The sequence below is a fragment of the Mobula hypostoma genome, chromosome 2, assembly GCF_963921235.1.
Source record: "Mobula hypostoma chromosome 2, sMobHyp1.1, whole genome shotgun sequence".
NCBI classification, from domain to species: domain Eukaryota; kingdom Metazoa; phylum Chordata; class Chondrichthyes; order Myliobatiformes; family Myliobatidae; genus Mobula; species Mobula hypostoma.
This window is the reverse complement of record NC_086098.1, coordinates 172,049,964-172,071,640: the sequence shown is the minus strand read 5'-3', so window position 1 is coordinate 172,071,640 and position 21,677 is coordinate 172,049,964. Positions and strand designations below refer to the sequence as shown.

At 39.9% G+C, this 21,677-nt stretch overlaps 1 protein-coding gene and 1 long non-coding RNA gene across 3 annotated transcripts in view; one reads left to right on the top strand and one right to left on the bottom strand.

The window, feature by feature from the left end:
* Positions 1–16,593, top strand: part of LOC134342672 (casein kinase II subunit alpha) — a 136,869-nt gene extending 120,276 nt beyond the window's left edge. For both annotated transcript variants that reach the window (XM_063041079.1, XM_063041080.1), the window contains 6 exons: positions 3,771–3,881; positions 7,234–7,335; positions 9,862–9,962; positions 10,114–10,262; positions 10,886–10,975; positions 11,087–16,593. In XM_063041079.1, coding sequence (XP_062897149.1) covers positions 3,771–3,881; positions 7,234–7,335; positions 9,862–9,962; positions 10,114–10,262; positions 10,886–10,975; positions 11,087–11,202 — 669 coding nt within the window. In that variant the 3' untranslated portion in view covers positions 11,203–16,593. The remainder of the gene's footprint in view (positions 1–3,770; positions 3,882–7,233; positions 7,336–9,861; positions 9,963–10,113; positions 10,263–10,885; positions 10,976–11,086) is intronic.
* The window catches only part of LOC134342675 (uncharacterized), a 32,121-nt gene continuing 15,474 nt past the window's right edge, over positions 5,031–21,677 (bottom strand). The window contains exons 2-5 of the long non-coding RNA XR_010017067.1: positions 9,065–9,222; positions 6,270–6,463; positions 5,909–6,185; positions 5,031–5,677 (exon numbers count right to left, since the gene is read on the bottom strand). This is a non-coding gene — a long non-coding RNA (uncharacterized LOC134342675). The remainder of the gene's footprint in view (positions 5,678–5,908; positions 6,186–6,269; positions 6,464–9,064; positions 9,223–21,677) is intronic.

Below are 21,677 nucleotides of genomic sequence, written 5' to 3'. Positions count from 1 at the left end.
GGCTTATACAAAGTAGAAATGCTTTTCCACAATCATTGGCTGAACTGTTCTCCGTAGCGAAAATCTCATGCAAGTGCCGTCGGCAAAAACACGGCGCAAGCACTCTCCGGTAACCTTTAAGCTGTGAAGCTGCCAAATCATACCAAATAACATGTAAAAATACACAGCCGATATAAAGTAGAAATAATGTATGTACAGTGTAGTATCGCTTACCGGAATTGGGGAAAGCTCAGAGCACACTGATGGTGGTGTGTTAGACTGAGTCATCGGAGTTTGGGTGGTGCAGTGGCCCCCACCCTCCGGGCAGCCAACCGATACTGATCTGCGAAGCATGCAGCGGCAGCCGGGAGGTACACAGCACATCTTTAAGAAAAAAGCGGAAATAAACATGCTAATTAATTAGGTGCCGCCCGGCACGTAATTGTTGGCCCAGATCAGTGCCGATTGCTGAATGCATCGCCTCTGATCTGGGCCGACAAATCTCCGCGAATCGGTATCTGTCTGTGGCCTGGGTGTTGGGACACTGGGGTGTCATCTCGTCGTCTGTTTCCATTAGAGCAGGCAGCTCATCTTCTCCTGTGACTGCCCGCCTCGATGTCGAAGGTTGAGGTTCATCATCTGCTGTGGCTGATGTGGAAGGCGGGAGGCTTGCTTGACTGCTGAGCCTCATGCATTATTCTATCATACAGTTGTTTGTAAGCACTCAAACCATCCTGCAAATACCCCCTAAACCGACGTACCCTTTCAAAATTAAAGTCGTACTTTATCATTACTCATTCGGTTTCGATTGTTAACCTTTCCTCTTCCAATTGCATCAGCTCTTCATCTATCAGTTCTTGGTCATGCGATGCCAAAACCTCTTCAACATCATCTTCGTCAGCTTCCACAAGCCAAACTCACTTAGTCCTTACTTCGTTCACCACAATCAAAACGCTTAATTATGTCTAGTTTTACGCTAAGTGTAACACCCGTACGAGCTCTTTCAGGCTTTTCCTATACCATAGAACTCAACTTGCAAACGGCTGCTCACAGGCACGTGTTTAAGCAATGCCGGCGAGAATGCAGTTCTGAATCCGGGGGAGAGCGGCTGCTCGGGGCGCGTGCTGCCTTTTATCGTGCGCTGCTTTTTTCTTAACAGTGAAAACACCTTTTGTTAGCGAAAACAGGGTACTAATGTAGGTCTTTCGTAACAGTGAGGTTTCATAAAGCGAACGTTCGAAAAGCGGGGGACACCTGTATACAAAACTTCTGTCACAGCTGTATTTTTCTCATGCAAAAATGTTCCCGTTGCTAGCAGGAGTATTTGTTGGACATCTTGAGAAGCTGATGATGGTCAATTGCCACTTCACACAGCTGCATTGCAGATGAAGGTGATTTGACATTGCCTGTTAGGGAAGTTGCAGGGTTTTGGCACAGAAATGTTTGGTGGTGCTGATCAATTAGGGATGATGTATGGCTTGAAGGAAGCAGTGTTCCCTTGCACTTAGCTGCAAGGCTGGAGTTTATTGTTTTATAAAGTACTTTGGAAACCTTAATGAGTTGCTGCCAGTCAGCATTCTGTGAGATGACTGGGGAAATGACTGATTAAGCTAGAGATGGGCTGCTGATCAAATGAGCTGTTTAGTCCTGGATGGTGCCAAGCTTCTTGAGTATTGATGGGAGTTGCATTCATCAAGAAGAGTGTGTTTCTGATTTTATTTTGGCTTGTGGATGCTGGAAAAGCTTTGCTTGAGAAATCAAGAGATAGTGACATGCTAATCTGCTTATCTAGTCAGAGTATTAATCACTTTTTGTGGAGTGCATTAATTGAAGACTCATCTCTGACCGTGAAGTTTCTCACCCCCTTCCTCCTCTTTGATATTCTCCATTCTGTTTCCCCTCTCACCCCTTCTCCACTTGCCATCACCTCCCTAATCCTTCCCCATTCCCTTTCTTCGAATACCCACTGTCTTCTCCTATTGATTTCCTTCTTCGGGTCTTTACCTCTTCCACCTGCACCTTCCTAGCTTACTTCATTCCCTGCTACCCCACTCACCCACCTTCCTCCTCTGTATTGTAGTTTCACAAGGTTGGCACATTTTTTTTTGAAGGAATGCCTGGGATTATATCTGGCATGTTTTTGTACACTCATCATGGTGGTTCTCTTGGCTTGATAGTAAAAGTAAGGGGAGCATGGCTATTTCCTCAGCTCAGGTGACCCAGGTTCACTACCAGCTTCCAAAACTGTGTGCAGTTTGTGTGCATTTCCCTGTGATCATGTGGATTTGCTTGGAGAGTTCCAATTTCCTCCCACACCCCAATCTATTGGTAGATCAGTTGATCACCTTAAATTATCCTTAAAGTGTGGGTGAACGGTAGAATTGAGTGATATGATACCTAATATGGAGGAGCAGAGAGCATAATGGTTAGTACAGGACTGGCCTGATAGCATGGGCTCATTAGGTTGAAGGGCCTGTTGCCTTGATACATGACTTTACCCAACCCTGCTGTTATTGTGGTGGAAGATGGTTCTGCTGCTGATCCTTGTATTAACTTCAAGGAAGGTTAGATTTTAGAGGCTAGATCTGCTCTGAATTCTGATTTAGGGGAACCATATATTACAGCTGGTGTCCTTTTCATGAAAGGACTCAATGTAAGAATTATGGCAAGGTCTTTTCCCGTCAATGCTCTTTGGAACAGATGCATGTACAGGCTGTGGTCAAATTATATGTCAAGTTCTGTCATTCCGATTTGAATTTGGTTTGTCAACTTTACGCTAAAACACACTGTTATCCCTGGCTCAGTCTCTGCTATACTTAGTGGTTTTTCCAGGTTGTTCGTCAGTTGAAGGAGGTTAGGCAATGAGCAGGAGGTTTCCTTGTCTGTGTGACCTGATGTAATGAGTCTAGAGTTGGTTCAGCTGCCAATACTCTGTTCCTGGTGGACTGTTCTGTATGTGAAGATATACCTGGGAATTTTGAGTTTGGAATGTTCATTTGAAGTATTGAAATGTCACAATTTGCGCATGTTTCGAGAAGTAAATGAGGAATGTGCAGAGATGACTGGTTGGATGCATCTGTCCTTGTGAAATTTGGCGTTGAATTCTATGCTGGTTACCTGTACCTGTGTTGAAGTGAGAAGTAAGACCAATTCAACTATCTAAGTGTGGGTGGTTGTGCTACTATATTCATTCTTCTGGGCAAATTGTTATTGATGTGAAAGTGCTGTAGATTTAATAAATATAGTCAGGCACCTCACTGATCATGGGTAATGCTGGAGCTTACTAAATTCTGATAGATGTAACGTTCTATTTCAGTATAGTTTTGAAGGTAAGACCTCTCTGTTACTGCAGGTGAGAGAATCAGTAAGGATACCATAGTTGATCTTTGGAAGGCCAGGAGAGAAAAGTGGGAGGATTCACTGAGGGTTTTTTTTTTTTGCTTTGATTGCCATCCACTGATCCCTGCTGGCAGATGTATTTGTGTGGGTCTCATTTGAGCAAAGGATTGAATAGTCCATGTTATCTCCTGTGGTCCAGCAGCTGACAAATGCTCTGCATGTAAGCTGGCATTGAAAGCACTTAAAGGCTTGGATATGAAAATTGAAAACTGATAGGGCAGAGTACTCTGTTCCTGCAATGCCTGTGCAACTTTTGCAAAGGTTTTGAGGTTTGATGGAGTCTAGTGGAGTATGTTAATCCCTCGATTCTAATTATTTCAATGATTTGCTCTTATCTAATCAGATGAAAATGCCTTCTGTAACAATCTGTGATTTGTTTTATCTTTGACCAGTTGCGGCTGATAGATTGGGGTCTGGCAGAATTCTACCACCCTGGCCAGGAGTACAATGTTCGAGTGGCCTCCAGGTACTTCAAGGGACCCGAACTACTTGTAGATTATCAGGTGAGGACAAACAACATTTTGAAATGTCAATACTGCTCTCCTGAATTAAATTACACTGACCATAATTTTTGTTGGATTGTAACTGTTTTGCACTTTAGTATACAAGTAAATGACTTTGGTATGAAGTAAATAGAAATGCTCAGATGATCCAAAAACAGAAACAAAAATTAAGATTCAGGTCAGTGACCTGACTTCAAAACACTGCAGCTGCTGACTTTCATTGTACTTCCAGCAAATTTTCTTGTTTTTTGTCATATTTGTAGCTCTTTATTTTGCTTTTGTTTAAAATGACTATTTTGATATGTAAACTTTAGATGTGAAATGTAGTGCAAAAATCTTCAGGTTCTTTTTCAAGTTTTAGTTCAACTTGGGCCACCTTGTGGGTGAACTTGCATTCTATTCTACAAGTATCATGTGAGCTAGTGTGATTGCAACAGAAAACTTAACACTGTAATCTCCGCATACTAGATATATCACATGCCACTGATATCATCAATGGTAGAAAATAAAGATCATGGGATGATTAAAATAGATGATTAAAACAGTCTGATTGTACAGTTGATTTATCTAGTTAAAACTTAGAAGTATTCTGAGAGTTTTAAGAATTCTAAGAGGTTTAGGTGCTTCTACATTTTACAATAAATAATGATTATCTTAACGTTGGTATGGAGGAGCCACTGCACAGGGTCAGTTAAAAGCTGCAGAAGGCGGCGAAATCTGCCAGCTTTGTCAAGGGCACTAGCCTCTCCACCATTGACGACACCACCAAAGGATGGTGCCTCAAGAAGTCCCTTCAGGTCCCCCATCACCTTGGACATACTTCCTTTTTATTACTACCATCAAAGAGGAGGTACAGAAGCCTGGAAACACACACTCAACAGATTAGGAACAGCTTCTTCCCCCTCCACCACCTGCAATGAATCAACCCGTGAATACTTTGTCACTATTTATACTCACTGCTTATTTATTTTCATTTTTGTGTGTGTATGCATATACAGTGGCAGTAGAAAGTTTGTGAACCTTGTAGAATTTAAATATAACCTAAAATGTGATCAGATCTTCATGCAAGTCCTAAAGCTAGATAAAGAGAACCCATTTAAATAAATAACACAAAATTATATTCATTTATTTATTTGTTGAGAAAAATCATCCAATATTACATGTATTTGTTGGAAAAAGTATGTTAGCCTCTGGGTTAATGCCTTCTACAAAAGCTATTTGGGGTCAGGTGTTCCAGTCAATGAGATGAGCTTGGAGGTGTGGATTGTAGAGATGCCCTGTCCTATATATAAAAATGACATACAAAGTCAGGTTACTGACGGAGCCTGCTCCTCTCAAGAAAGATCTGTTTATGTGCACCATGCCTTGATCAAAGCAACTTTTAGAGGACCTTAGAAGAAGAATTGTAGCGATGCATGAAGCTGGAAAAGGCTACAAAAGCATTTCTAAAGACCTGAGTGTTCACTGGTCCACAGTAAGAGAAATTGTCTCCAAATGGAGAAAACTCAGTACTATTGCTACTCTGCCTAGGAGTGGGCATTCTGCAAAGATCACAGCAAGAGCAGAACGTGCACTGCTGAAGGAGGTGAAAAAGAACCCAAAAGTAACAGCAAAAGACCTGCAGAAATCTCTGGAACTTGTTAAGTTCTCTGTTCATGTGTCCACTATAAGAAAAACATTGAACAAGAATAGTTGTCATGCAAGGAAACCACTGCTCTCCAAAAAACAATATTGCTGCATGTCTCAAGTTTGCAAAAGATCACGTCGATGTTCTACAGCGCTTCTTCGACCATGTTCTATGGACAGATAAGACAAAACATAAAAATAGAAACATAGTAAACCTATAGTACAATACAGGCCCTTCGGCCTACAAAGCTGTGCTGAACATGTCCTTATCTTAGAAATTACCTAGAGTTACCCATAGCCCTCAGGAGTCTCTTAAAAGACCCTATCGTATCCACCTCCACCACCATTGCCGGCAGCCCATTCCACACACTCACCGCTCTCTGCGTTTAAAAAAAACTTACCCCTGACATCTCCTCTGTACCCAGGCTAATTGTTGTAGTGCTTGAATCAAATTGTTGTTCAGGAGAAGATGAACTTTTTGGCAGAAATGCATAATGCTATGTTTGGAGGAAAAAGGGGCATGGTGGAATGAGCATCATAGTGTGGAACTGCTTTGCTACAATTGTTGAGGGAGCAATGAATTCAAAATTGTATCAAAACATTTTGCAGGAGAATGTCAGGGTAGCAGTCCATCACCTGAAGCTTAATAGAAGTTGGATAATGCAACAAGACAATGATCTGAAAGACAAAAGTAAATTAACAACAGAATGATTTAAAAAGAAGAAAATTCATGTTTTGGAATAGCCAAGTCAAAGTCCTGACCTTAATCCAATAGAAATGTTGTGGAAGGACCTGAAGCAAGCAATTCATGAAAGGAAGCCCACCATCATCCCAGAGTTGAAGCAGTTTTGTAAGGAGGAGTGGCCTGAAGTTCCTCCAAACTGATGTGCAGTACTGATCAGTTACAGGAAACTTTTGATTGAAGTTGTGGCTGTACAAGGTGGTCACACCAGTTACTGAAAGCAAAGGTTCACACATTTTTTCCAACAAGTACATGTAATATTGGATCAATAAGTAAATGAACTATGTTTTTTGTTATTTTTTATTTAATTAAGTTCTCTTTGTCTATTTTTAGCACTGACGTGAATATCTGATCACATTTTAGGTCATATTTAAACAGAAATAGAGAAAACTCTACAGTGTTCACAAACTTTCTAGCACCACTGTATGATACACTTATTGTAATGTATGGTTTTTTTTACTGCTGCTGCAGAGGAACAACATGCCTCAGCGATATTAAACCTGATTCTAACCGACTGGAACAGCGAAAAGTTAGTTCATATGGGTGTCTAGAAGTTGAGTGTTCATAACTCAGGGTGACCTTTATACCAGAATAATTCCAATTCAACCAGCCTCTAATAAAATGTAGCAACTCCAAAAGGAGATATTAAGAAAAGATAGTAGCTGAGTGATGTAATAGATGGAAAATTTGTTAATTTAGAATTCTCTGTGCATCAGAACTTTGGCAATCATTTTCCTACAGGATACAGTTTAGCACTTGAACCCAGGCTAATTGTTGTAATGCGTGAATCAAATTATTGTTCAGGAAAAAATCAGCTGGGTGAACAATACTATTCATTTGTCACTTCAAGCTTTGGGATATTTTGCACAATGCTCGTACCCTGAAATTCTTTTGGAAGTGGGTTGATAAGTTTTTTTGTATCAATTTTTCAAATAGTACTCTAATTATCACTGCAGTAAAGTTATTTTGCTTGATTTATTGCAGATGTATGATTACAGTCTAGACATGTGGAGTTTAGGTTGTATGCTTGCTAGCATGATATTCAGAAAAGAACCATTTTTCCATGGCCATGACAATTATGATCAGGTAAGAACACCACTTTTTACAAGGTCCTATTTTGAAAAGTATGTCTTTTGGGTACTACCATATGCTATTGATTGGGTCTAATGCCTGTCCATTAATGGCTTTACATTCAGCCCATGTGCATTCATCTTTGTTGAATAATCAAGATTACCAAATGTGTGTTGGTAGAACTTGTAGTGTTGGTCTCCGTCAGGTTGGGGTAATTAACCACAAGCTCCTTGTTGGAAGACAGTGCACTTTGTAGTAATAAAAGTTCACGGGGTGATCTAGTTCTCTTTCGCAAAAGATCATTTCATTCACTGCAGCCAACCCCAACCAGGAAGGTAGTGTTGAAATTGGTTAATCTTGGTCTCAACAGACAATTTAATAAAATACTAGTTGATCAATATCCTAATATTTATTTACCCACTCTGTGGTTCATAAGGCCTTATTATCCATCAGGTGCCTATTCCCTTTAATGGAATTTCCCTGCTTTCAGTTTGAAGTAATTTGATTGTTCTACATGGTGTTATATTCAGACTAAAAATTAAAACTCCATTGCAGAGGAATGATTAGTGTGACATTATGATTAATAAGGTACAGGATTCTGATACTGTAACATCTGACATAGTTATAGTGTGTTATTAGGTTGTGAACATAAATTATGTACTGTGGAGTTTAGTTATACATTGTATATCAAAATTATATAAATAGTTCCATGAAATATGTCACTAGGGTCTTGTAAATTATAAGTTTTCATAAAGAATTCAGACAGTATTTTTTGCTGCCTTTTATACCCACTGGCATTAACTGTTGTTCATTTGTTCACTGACACAAGCTCTGCCTCTTCTGTCTTATCACTGGAAACCAAATCTTCCTTTACCTTGATACGTTAGTTTGACCTCCCTAAAACATTGCTAAAAGAATGTGACACATTGAAGATTTTAAAATCCCAAGTTGGGTGTAGAAAACATCTCACCCTGCAGGTGGAGAAAGTGTTTTGAACTGATGTCTATGAAGTCCTTTACCGAGGCAAGTTAGAAAATAGATTTGGATGAATAAGACAATCTGCCAATTGAGGCTGACTTGTCTAAAAGGAAGTGTAACTATCTCTCTTCTTCCCCCTCACCCCCGTTCCCTCTCCCTCCTCCCAAATAAACAGCAGTATCTGGTTGATTCTTAAATTATTTGGGGGGGGGAGTTACCCTTATCTAAATTGTCACTTCCTGTTCCGTAGGAAGGGTTTTTATACACACACACACACACACACACACACACACACACACACACACACACACACACACACACACACACACACACACACACAGGTTTCCCCCGCCATCCGAAGGTACAGCGTTCCTATGAAACAGTTTGTAAGCCGGAATGTCGTAAAGCGAAGAAGCAGTTACCATTTATTTATGTGGGAAAATTTTGTGAGTGTTCGCAGACCCAAAAATAACCTACCAAATCATGCCAAATAACACAAAACCTAAAATAACAGTAACATATAGTAAAAGCAAGAACGATATGATAAATACACAGCCTATATATAAAGTAGAAATACTTTTCCACAATCATTGCCTGAACTGTTCTCTGTAGCGAAAATCTCATGCAAGCGCTCTCGGCAAAAACACGGCGCAAGCGCTCCAGTAACCTTTAAGCTATGAAGCTGCCAAATCATACCAAATAACACGTAAAAATACACAGCCGATATAAAGTAGAAGTGATGTATGTACAGTGTAGTATTACTTACCGGAATTGGGACAGCGCCGAGCACACTGATGATGGTGTGTTAGGCTGAGTCGTCGGAGGTTGGGGTGGTGCAGTGGCTCCCACCCTCCGGGCAACGAACCAATACCGATCTGCGGAGAATGCAGGGGTACAGCGATAGCCGGGACGCACAGAGCACATCTTTAAGAAAAAAGGCGAAATAAACATGCTAATTAATTAGGTGCCGCCCGGCACGTAATTGTCGGCCCAGATCAGTGCCGATTGCATAGCCTCTGATGTGGGGGACACCTTAAATTGCTATTTCATGTATCATTGAAATTCAAATTGTCCTCGTTGCTTTAATATATTGTAAAACCAAACTAAATCAGGATGTGACATCACTGACAATCCCATGATTAACTATAGTTATGGTGGATTTGCTTAATCTATTTAACATTTCAATCCACATTGAGACTGTCTCAAGACTTCATACTTGGAATGCAGGCACACCCTAGAAATTGCAATATGTTCAAAAGATTGTTGCTTTAACACCAGTGAATGGATGGTGTTACACTGAGTATGCAAGAGTGCATTGTTAGAACTAGTGAAGCAATGACTGAAGTTACAAAGCACAACTGGTAATATGTTGTAGAAAATAGGTTTATGTCTCTGATGGCACGGTCAGTAAAGGATATTAATTTGATAACAAAATCATTGCATCCCTTCGGTGTGTTTTCTTAGTGATAGCATTGTTTCCATTAGAGTTAACACTTGTGGTCTGACTCACTGTATAATCTTTCCTCCAAATTATTTCTATTTGTTTTCCCTCTGTTGCTGAAGTTGGTCAGAATAGCTAAAGTGCTAGGCACAGAAGACCTATATGACTACATTGACAAGTACAACATTGAGCTGGACCCTCGGTTTAATGACATCCTGGGCAGGTTAGTAAACACCCCTTTTGTTTGTGTTTAAAATGAAACGATTAATTATTCATTAGCAAGAAATTTATGTAGTGCCTCACCAGAATGTCCAGACAAAATTTGTTTCATAATTGTAAGACAAAAATTGAATACACCATTCTATTTGTTTCAGACATTCCCGTAAAAGATGGGAACGCTTTGTCCACAGTGAGAATCAGCATCTTGTCAGTTCAGAAGCACTGGATTTCTTGGATAAGCTGCTACGATATGATCATCAAACACGCTTAACAGCAAGGGAAGCTATGGAGCACCCATATTTTTGTAAGTTCTGTTCACTCTGCTTACTGGGATTGTTCTAAATTGTAGTGGGAAGGACACTTTTCCACTATTCTGTTTGAGTTTAAGCCACTGAGGCATAGGATGAAAGTGAGTTCTGTTGCTGAGGATGAATGAGAATGTAGGAGGGAACTTAATGCATATTTCCTACAAGCAATGGAGGTTGGAGGTCCGGATGTGGCCTGCCCTGGGGTAGTAGGGTTGTGTGTGTGGTGGGGGGGGGGGGTGTGTTGGTGAGAGAGAGAAGGAGATTGTTTTGTTGCTGCTGTTCTGTTATTGTTGCTTGTGTTGTTCTGTGAACATTGTGGACATTCTATGTGTGGTGACACTTATGGGCTGCCCCCAGCACATCCTTAGGTTGTGTTGGTTGTTAATGCAAACAGCACATTTCACTGTATGTTTCAATGTACTATGATAAATAAGTGAATATGAGTCTAAATTTTCTCTTTGCATCTTTACTGGAAACAAGGAATGGATTTTTATTTAAACAAGACTTTTATCATAGTCTTGAATTAGACATATCTTCAAAGCTGATCATGTCTTTTCAAGAAAATTCTGTATAAATAATGAATGCTTGTACCAAGCTTTGATTCTGCTTTATCCTGCAGACCCAATTGTGAAAGACCAATCCCGAATGGGCTCCTGTGGTAACATGCCAACAGGCAGCACTCCAATCAGCTCAGCCAGTATGATGTCAGGTCAGTTCCAGTGCCGTTAGCAACTTGGTTGACGTCCACTCAGTTTAAATCTGCACAAAAAGCTTTTGTTCCTTTGTGAGGTTAATTTTATTCAATATGCTTCTTGTACAGGGATATCTGCAATGCCAACCTCTTCACCACTGGGACCCCTAGCTGGCTCGCCAGTCATCTCTGCTACCAATACCCTCGGGACGCCGGTTCCTGCCACTGCTGGGGCCCAGCCTTGATGTCGCCCTCCTGACTACTTGTAACCCTGGCAACAGCCTGGTCACCCCTTTTCTGCCCCTCCCTTCCACCTCACTCCTCCTTGGAAGCACGGGGAACCAGCTGAGCTTGTCACGTCTGAGCAGTTGCTTATGGATTCTCTTCAGTTCAATCATTTTGAAAAGGAAAAAAAATGGCTGATTTTTACTTGAGAAATTTTTCTTTTGTGTTTTGTATGTTACAAACTTAGAGACAGTTATACCTCTTTTAGTCCTACCTAGGCCATATGTAATGCCTCTGTCAAAAATTGTTGCCTACACGAGAGCACTTGTTCAGTGTTACCACATTTCTTCCCCCAAAGGTTTTTGAGTGGAGTTTGAGCAGACGATGTCAAATTCTCAGAGCATTGTCTGCTGCCATAACTTAGTAACTCAGAAATAATTTATTTTGAAATAATCAGGTTTTTTTTCATTCACGTCTTTTTACCAGCAATGCGATTTAAAACTTTGCCATCTAAAATCCAAATGGCCAGAATTGGCTATGCTAAGAGAGATTGTCTCTGACCTGAAACTCATTGGAAACGTTAAATACTGGAAGCACAACATTAAATTTATACTGTGCTTTTCAAAGTACTCTGGTAAAACTGCTGTTATTTAAGAGTATCTTGAAAGCTAATTTGTTCCTCTTTACTTTTTTTTAAAAAACATTTCTTGCTTGGACAAACCAAGTGAATCATGGGCTTTCCTCTCCTGTCTTTGTCCCAAGCACAGCACGTCATAAAGTTACTTTGGATAATGCAACTGTTTTTGGAGTTTGAATTGGTTTCAGACTCTTGGACTGAAAGTTTTTAACAGCTTTGAGAATGCTTCCACAAAAAAAAACAGGCAGCACGAGTATCATTAATGCCACGAGACGACCACTTTATATGCTCATTTCCCATTGATTCTACTGTTTTTTTTCCAGTTGCCTTTTATTTAAAGCAGTTAAAGGGAAGTGGGGACCCATTGAATCAGCAAATGGGTTCAGCCTTTTTTGGGAGGGTGGGGAAGGAAAATTTGTGGGGTTTTTTTGTTTTAAGGAAAATTGTTTAGAAGCGAGGCTGCTGCTGGTGATTAGTGAGATGGCAGTTGAGTAAATACTGTGTTTGACTACATTTTATTAAACAGGCCCTGGTTACACATTCATCATCCAATTAGGTGCATTATTTGTTCTTTCCACTGTGCGTTTTACCACATGGTGTTTTCATCTGCCTTCTCAGATCCATTGGGTCAGACTGGATCATTGGGAAAACTCACTCATGCACCTGGAGGCTAGAGTGATGAGGCACTTTCTGTATCTCAGTGAGTGCTGGGGCTTATTTGCATTGTGCATGTTTATATGCAGAAACTTGTGTTTAATGCACTGGCCATACATTACAATGCTATTACAGTGGTGGTACCCATATACATATTAGTAAAAAGCAGAGCAGTGCTGTTTGCTTTGTGAACATCAGTGATCCCCCCCAAACCAGTTCCTGTCAAGGAAATAACGTTTTAGGAGGTATGTATGCATTATTTTGTTTTATTCATCCATTAAACTGGTTGTTCGTGAGCTGCTTGGAAATGCAAATTTGGAGTGGTGTCAGACTCTAAAAGCAGTGATCACTGGTACATATGTGAAAATAGACAAGATATTTCTAGTCACTTGTTTTTTTGTGTGGCTCTTGTGTATCCCTTTGGGGAGTAGGGTGGGGGTGGTCAGTGTGCATTTGTGGATAATCCAATTTGGTTTCAATATGGGAACAAGAAACAGTTTCCTCTCAATATACCAAATCTTGTCGAGATACTTGTCTCTTCTAAAACACACCTCATGTAAATAAGCAGCAAAGTTCATCACTAATTCCTCTTACGGGACTTCAATTTCAAAGGAAACTAAAATTTAAGTTATAGGAAGCACTGTGGTATCTTAATTTACTGTTGTGGGGTGTGAATAATGTAATCATTGGAGTAGTATTTTGGCTTAATATACTGAAATTATTACTAAAATGTTTTAGCAATGCAAGTTAGCAGCCATTTTGGATATTTGGCCCTAATTTTGGTATTTTCTTGATATTGCTCATTTAGTTTATTCTGAACAAATTCTAATGAAATTCCCCCCCATAATGAGTGCCACAAGTGTGCGTGATGTTAACACTCGTGCTTTCCTTTCTAAACTCACATTCCATTGCTGCAGATGGTTCATTAGCACAATGATACTGCAATGCATTGTATATGTTACTGTTTTGCAGTAAATATTTGAAACCCCTCTCCTACCCCTTTATAATTTTATAGCATTTCTGGGCATGGAGTATCAAAACTCCACTAACTGGGTCCATGATCTGCTTTTCAAACTGCAGTAACTTGTCTGAATTTCGGACCTGTGCAAAACTGAAGACTTTTTAATAAAAGAAGTGGTAAAATGCCCCAAGGATCTTTTGTGGTACACTGCACGTCATATGACTTGTAGTTTCATTGGTCTGTCTTGGTTTGCATTTAGCAACCTCATTTTTATGTACATTCATCTGTAAGAAGTCGACATTTATCAACATGTTTGCAGCAAAATATCAAGACCATCGATTGGTTGAAGATGGAATTAACAAAAAAATTTGCTCAGAGGGTTAAAATTTACACCAGTTGCAATCCAGTCTTAAACATTTTTTTACTGTTTGATTTACTGCCTCCTTAATACACTTGGATATCCAATCCATGGAGTACTGCACTTTGCTGATTCTGTTGGATATTCCTGAGCCTACTAGCAATGTCCGATCATAGAGAATCAGAGGTGTGTGTCTCTTAAAGCTCATGGATCCACCTAGCCCTTTGTGTGTATGATATACTGGTCCAATAACTTCAGCCCTGATGATTAAAATAGAAATCAGAAAAAAAAAGTATCATTCTTTTGAATTTCCTACCAAAACCAAATGTGTTAGAAGGTTCTAGATGTCGATACAAATCTGGCAATGCCTCTTTTTGAAAACAAACCTATGCCCATGTATATCTACGTAATTAAATGGAGCTAATTGTTATCTTGCAGTCTTAGGAATAACTAATTTAGTTGTGAAATGCATTTAGACTTGATAGGTAATCTGTTTAAAAAAAAAATAAATTGCTAAAGTTGCAAGTCTCTGTTTTGTTTAAAAATTAATGAGTAAAACACAATCTCAGTTTAACAAAATTTCATCTGAACTCTTAAACTCTTGGTTTCATTGTGATCAAATTGAATCATGAAATCTTTTGACAAAACCAATGCACATAGAAAACAACCTCAGAGGCGTGAAAGAAAATTGTCCATTTTTTTGTTGGACATCTTCTACCCCAAATTACTTGTGGCCTACATGTTTTTGAAAATTTGATCAATGAGATTATTGAATTTTTAAGTAAATTGTTGCAGTCATTTGATAAGGTTCAGAGTTGATGTGTTTTCCTTCTAACTTTTTGAGCAGAGTGATAAGGCACCTCTTGGAGGTTGAAGATAATCTGCTCTTGTGCTTATCACCTATAATAACTATTATTGCAGTTCTTCAGCCCCTCCTCTGACTCCAGATGCATCATCTGTTGTATTCCAGAGTTTCTCGGTGCAGTTGGGGGTGGTAAGGAAGGTAGTGAGCTTGACATCAGCATTTTACAATTGTGACCACTATCGAAGCTATATAATCTTGCCCTATTCAGTGTTACCCTTTTGAGATGATGTCACAACTGCCTGATCCAAGTCCCTCCCTTTATCACTCAAGTCTCATCCTCACTCTCCATGCTCTTAACTTGACCAGAGTGGGATCTGTTGTAATATTTCTGAATGGTCGCGGTGTACTGAGCATTCATGACAAACTGATCACACAAAATCTTACAATGCAATAATGAGTCACTTTATTGTGACAATACCAATATAGTGCTGTGGCTCTTGTAACTCAGCCTTGCAAGTGCCATGTCATCCTGGGGGTTTGGGTGGACAGTTTGTTGTTAAATTACTGTGTCAGGATTTGTAACCAATTAATTCCAAGTAGAAGTAACTGGATAAAAAAAGCAGAAATTATTTTGAAAATTCTGAATCTCTGTTGCATTTATATACAAGTAGTTGTGATTTGTATTTTCCCCTCTGGGGTGTGTGCAAGCACTTTCAGTGGATCACAAACTTCAGACTTCTCATCACTGCAATGTTTCCCACGTGCCTGGGCTATCGGGCATCTGCAGGTTGACAAAAGGACATAGAACGTAATCGTGATTATTGGAATAAACCATCAACGCATTTGAGTAAAGTCCACAGAAGCTGTATGAGATCAAGTCATTGGAACTTTGCTACAGTATTTGAGAGGAAAGAAACATCTGTAATAACATTAACTGAATGTTGTTTCATCTGGTTACTGGATATAACGTTCAACTTTATTTTGTAGATTTATTTTTACACACATAGTTTTGAGCACTGTAGATAGCAAAAGAAATATTGCTTAAAGATGTACTTTCTGATTGACGTGCGCTTTCCCACAACAAGCAACTGAGCGGACGGAAACTGGTTTGCAGCAACAGTGTATCTTGGTTGGACTTCTGCCACTCGTTGCAGGATTGCAATGTTAACTGCATCTGTAAATTGCCTTTGTGTTCAGAAAAAAATTGTGCTTCAGCACTTCTTGCATCATAATTAGATTTTGAAGGTTAAAAGCCAATATTTTACAATGCTGCTGAATTCTAATCTGTTTAAAAATGCAAGAAAATTCACTCGTAGAAGTAACCTGTTTTTAAATGTTGGGAATTTAAAGAAAACAGGTTGTAGTTTTATTCTTGTTAAACTGAAATTGATAAATATGTGCTAGAGGGAAAACATGAAAATTGTGCCATACAGCGTGGGTTTTTTTTTGTTCTGCTTTTGTTGCAAATGCTGAATGAATGCGAATACAAGAATCTTGACAGTTAGCCTGCCATACGGGTGCCTGGGACAGAAATACCTTCATCCATCAAAACCTCTTTCCCTTTCCTTCAGTATTTTTCTAAAGTTGAATAGAGGGGAGAAGAGATTTTGATGGTGTCTAGATTAATTTTAATACACATTTACAACTGTAATGCTTTGAGGGAAATGGTGCATTCTAAATTAGGATGTCCTCTTCAACCTAGCTTAGGACATTCAATGCGGAAAGTGCACCTCTTCAATACTGCATTCACATTACACTAAAATAGACTGGATTGTGTGTGTATGTGTGCGCGTGTATATAAGATGATTGTGGTTCACATAGTGTTTCAATGCTCATTTTTACTTGACCTTGTGTCAGTCACCCTTATTCCAATTTAGTCATTGGGTCAAAATATGGTACAATGCCATTATAAATATACAGGTGCGTGTTCGCGGTGCAGTGGTGCTACTGTACCAAATAAATATTCTACCACGTCACTATGCTTTTGCAGCAGTGTCTAATTGATATTACAGGATTTAAAAGGAGTTGGCTTTCCTTGAAGGAGAAACTTAAATATTTTCAGGGTTCCCATATTTTAACATTAGGACATTTGTCCTAGAATGCCGCCCTATCATTCTCTAGGGCCCTTCTATTCAAAGTCTTGCTCAAAGAAGGAATTTAACATCTGATTTTTTTTCCATTATCATATTCCTTTTACTGACTAGTTTCATGAATTTGAAAAAGATTTTCTTTTTTTTAATTCTCAACTATTAATAGTCTCTACTGATCTTGGCAGGACAGCTCCTTTCATGAAGGTTTCCCTCATAAATCTTTGCAAGTTCATCCATTGCCTGCTATAGAACACCAGCTCCAAGCACAGTGGATTATTTTTCTCGGGATGTGTATATTGGTGCACTTTATGATTTGGGTTTTATGAGTGGACATTTCACCTGCTCACCGCCTGCAAGGGTTCTGATCATATTCCTAGATAAAACACCCTATTTCCAAATTCTTAAAAACATTAATATCCTTCATGGCTTTAATTAGTTTTACTGTTTAACCAATCAAAAATGCTAACTAAATGCTAATCTTGTACCTAGAGATGGTTATCACATTTCTAAATGTTAAATTAGGAACATGCCAGATATTAAAACTTAAAAGCAATAAGAACTATAAATCTTTGATTCTTTCAGTCATGTTTTATAAAGTGGCCATTGTTAATGTCAATTGTCACAATGTAGTTGTAGCTATTAGATTGCCCTATGGAACAAAGTTAAGAAGTACCCCAACTTGCAGTCATACAAATGATTGATTAACCATTGCCAATTAAATCTTGGGCAACTAGTTAATCATCATAGCATTTCCAGCTACTAAAATAATTCTTGTGCCAATAATTTTAATATACATCTTAGAATGAATATTGCACTGCTGCCATATGTTTGAGGTATTTTTGGATAAATTTTTGGTTGAGATCTTTTTCATCAGAGTTGTCTCGAGATTAATCCACTTTATATTAGATTTATGAACCCTTATTGTGTATTTTTAAATGAGTTTACTGACTGGATTGTTTTAGATAAGTTGAGAAAATATGCCACATAAGTTTAAGTAATTGTTTTTATTTATTATTTGAACTCTTGGGTATGGATGTAATCCCTCCAGTACCATCAACTTGTCTACAGAGTCTCTGTGGGTGGAAGTTAGGAACAGGAAAGGGTCAATAACTCTACTGGTTTTTTTTTATAGACCACCCAATAGTAACGGACATCGAGGAGCAGATAGGGAGACAGATTCTGGAAAGGTGTAACAATAATGGGGTTGTCATGGTGAGAGATTTTAATTTCCGAAATATCAGTTGGCATGTCCCTAGAGTGAGGGGTTTAGATGGGTGGAGTTTGTTAGGTGTGTTCAAGAAGGTTTCTTGACACAACATGTAGATAAGCCCACAAGAGGAGAGGCTGTTCTTGATCTGGTATTAGGAAATGAACCTGGTCAGGTGTCAGGTCTCTCAGTGGGAGAGCATTTTGGAGATAATTCTATGCCCTTTACCATAGCATTGGAGAGGGATAGGAACAGACAAGTTAGGAAAGCATTTAACTGGAGTAAGAGGAAATATGAGGCTATCAGGCGGGAACTTGGAAGCATAAATTGGGAACAGATGTTCTCAGGGAAATGTACAGAAGAAATGTGGCAAATGTTCAGGGGATATTTGCATGGAGTTCTGAATAGGTATGTTCCGATGAGACGTAAAGGATGGTATGGTACAGAAACCGTAGTGTACAAAGGCTGTTGTAAATCTAGTCAAGAAGAGCTTAAGAAAGGTTCAAAAAACTAGGTAATGATAGAAATCTAGAAGATTATAAGGCTTGCAAGAAGGAGCTTAAGAGTGAAATTAGAGCCGGAGGGGGGCATGAGAAGGCCTTGGCGGACAGGATTAAGGAAAACCCCAAGGTATTCTACAAGTATGTGAAGAGCAAGATAAGCCGTGAGAGAATAGGACCAGTCAAATGTGACAGTGGAAAAATGTGCATGGAACCAGAGGAGATAGCAGAGGTTCTTAATGAGTACTTTGCTTCAGTATTCACTACAGAAAAGGGTCTTGGTGATTGTAGGGATGACCTACAGTGGACTGAAAAGCTTGTGTCTGTAGATATTAAGAAAGAGAATGCTGGAGCTTTTGGAAAGCATTAAGTTGGATAAGTCACCGGGACCAGATGAGATGTACCCCAGGCTACTGTGGGAGTCGAGGGAGGAGATTGCTGAGCCTCTGGCGATAATCTTTGCATCATCAACGGGGATGGGAGAGGTTAGAGGATTGCAGGGTTGTAGATGTTCCATTATTCAAGAAAGTGAGTCTAGATAGCCCAGGAAATTATAGACCAGTGAGTCTTAACTTCAGTGGTTGGTAAGTTGGAGAAGATCCTGAGAGGCAGGATTTATGAACATTTGGAGAGGTATAATATGATTTGGAATAGTCAGCATGGCTTTGTCGGAGGCAGGTCATCCCTTACAAGCCTGATTGAATTTTAGAATGTGACTAAACACATTGATGAAGGTAGAGCGGTAGATGTAGTGTATATGGATTTCAGCAAGGCATTTGACAGGATACCCGAGTCAAGGCCTATTGAGAAAGGAAGCATGGGATCCAAAGGACATTGCTTTGTGGATCCAGAACTGGCTTGCCCACAGAAGGCAAAGAGTAGTTGTAGATGGGTCATATTTGGCATGGATGTCAGTCACCAGTGGTGGGCCTCACGGATCTGTTCTGGGACCCCTACTCTTCGTGATTTTTATAAATGACCTGGATGAAGAAGTGGAGGGATGGGTCAGTGAATTTGTTGATGACACAAAGGTTGGGGGTGTTGTGGATAGTGTGGAGGGCTGTCAAGAGGTTACAGCGGGACATTGATAGGATGCAAAACTGAGCTGAGAAGTGGCAGATGGAGTTCAACCCAGTTAAGTGTGAGGTGGTTCACTTTGGTAGGTCAAATATGGCAGAATATAGTGTGAATGGTAAGAATCTTGGCAGTGTGGAGGTTCAGAGGGCACTCAAAGCTGCAGCGCAGGTTGCCTGGTTAAGAAAGTATACGGTGCATTTGCCTCCAACAATTGTGGGATTGATTTTAGGAGCTGAGAGGTAGTGTTGCAGCTATATAGGACCCTGGCCAGACCCCACTTGGAGTACTGTGCTCAGTTCTGGTCGCCTCACTATAGGAAGGATGTGGAAACCATAGAAAGGGTGCAGAGGAGACTTACAAGGATGTTGCTGGATTGGGGAGCATGCCTTTTGAGGATAGGTTGAGTGAACTCGACCTTTTCTCCTTGGAGCGACGGAGGATGAGAGGTGACCTGATAGAGGTGTGTAAGATGATGAGAGGTATTGATCATGTGGATAGTCAAGAGACTTTTTCCTGGGGCTGGAATGGCTAGCATGAGAGGGCAGTTTTAAAGTGCTTGGAAGTAGGTACTGAGGAGATGTCAGGAGTAAGTTTTTTACGCAGAGTGGTGAGTGTGTGGAATGTGCTGCTGGTGACAGTGGTGGAGGCGGATATGATTGGGTCTTTTAAGAGACACCTGTACAGGTACATGGAGCTCAGAAAAATAGAGGGCTATGGGTAACCCTAAGTAATTTCTAAGGTAAGGACATGTTTGGCACAGCTTTGTGGGCTGAAGGGCCTGTAGTGTGCTGTAGTTTTTCTATGTTACTAACTTGGTATGAATGCATTCGAAAATTGAATTTAAGTATTTGGATCGCTATGTACTAAGTGATGAGGAACTCCAGCTGAGCTACTTGTGTTCCTGACCTTAGCCTGGCGATGGAGGTATCTGTATCACCCCAACTGCTGCACTAAGATTGGCTGACTTGACGACAAATTTGCACACCACCAGGAAAATAATTTATCTTTCTTCACACTAAGAACTTTTCTTGGAACTTTTTGCAAATAGATTGAGAATCCTCAAAAAGTTCCTGTCATTGGTCGTAAAAGAAAGAAATGCAAAATATGAAGCGAAATGAATCAAGCAGTGACCACCGTAAGTAATGTCCTAGGGTTTCAAATAAGTAGAATTTCAACTGCACCATCCATACACTCAGTGGAGCCCGAAGTGGTGCTGCTGTAGCCCATCCACTTCAAGGTTTGATGTGTGTATTCAGAGATGCTCCTCTGCACACCCCCTTTTTACGCGTGGTTATTTGTGTTACTGTTGCCTTCCTGTCAGCTTGAACTCGTTAGGCCGTTTTGCTCTGACCCCTTTCATTAGCAATCAGAATCAGGTTTAATGTCATTGGCATATGCCATGTTGTTTTGCAGCAGCAGCACATAATTTGAAAAAAATATATAAATTACAATTAAAAAGGGAAGAAGATGTTTCTGAAACATTTTTGTCTTTGGGCTCCTGTAAATAGTGAGGTACTGTTCATGGTTCCATGGACTGTTCATAAGTTTTATGTTGGAGGAGAAGAAGCTGTTTCTAAAACGTGTGCATCTTCAGTGTCCTGTATCCCCTCCCTGATGGTGGCAATGAGAAAAGGGCATGTCCTGGGTGATGTGGTTCCTAATGATCAATAGCTGGGAGACTAGTACCCATAATGGAGCTGGCTGAGTTTATAACTCTGCAGCTTTTTCTGATCCTGTGCAGTGGCCCTCCACATCAAACGGTGATACGTGTGAAAGTCTTTAGGTGACACACCAAGTATCCTCAAACTCCTGAAATACGGCTGCTGTAGTGCCTTTTGTGTAATTGCATCAATATGTTAGACCCAGAATAGATCTTTAGACACAATAAAGTAGATGTCCAGATGTTTTCATATAGCTGCTTTCATTTGTAGGAAATTTCCAAAATGAGAAGTAATAATATGGTAACTTGCCTGTTCCACTGCTGGTGTACTCGACAGTGTCTTGTGACTTGGTTTGAACCACAGTTGAATAGAACAAAAGAGGTCACCTAAGGCATGAAGTTGCATAATCCTTGGATTACATCCAATGGGAATCTAACATAGGTCAGTCAGATGACCTCGGGCTAATGAGATTGAAACATTTGAACTGATGAGGGAAGACTATAAATGGCAAGAACTCCAGAGACTATTGCAAAGAAGAACCCCAT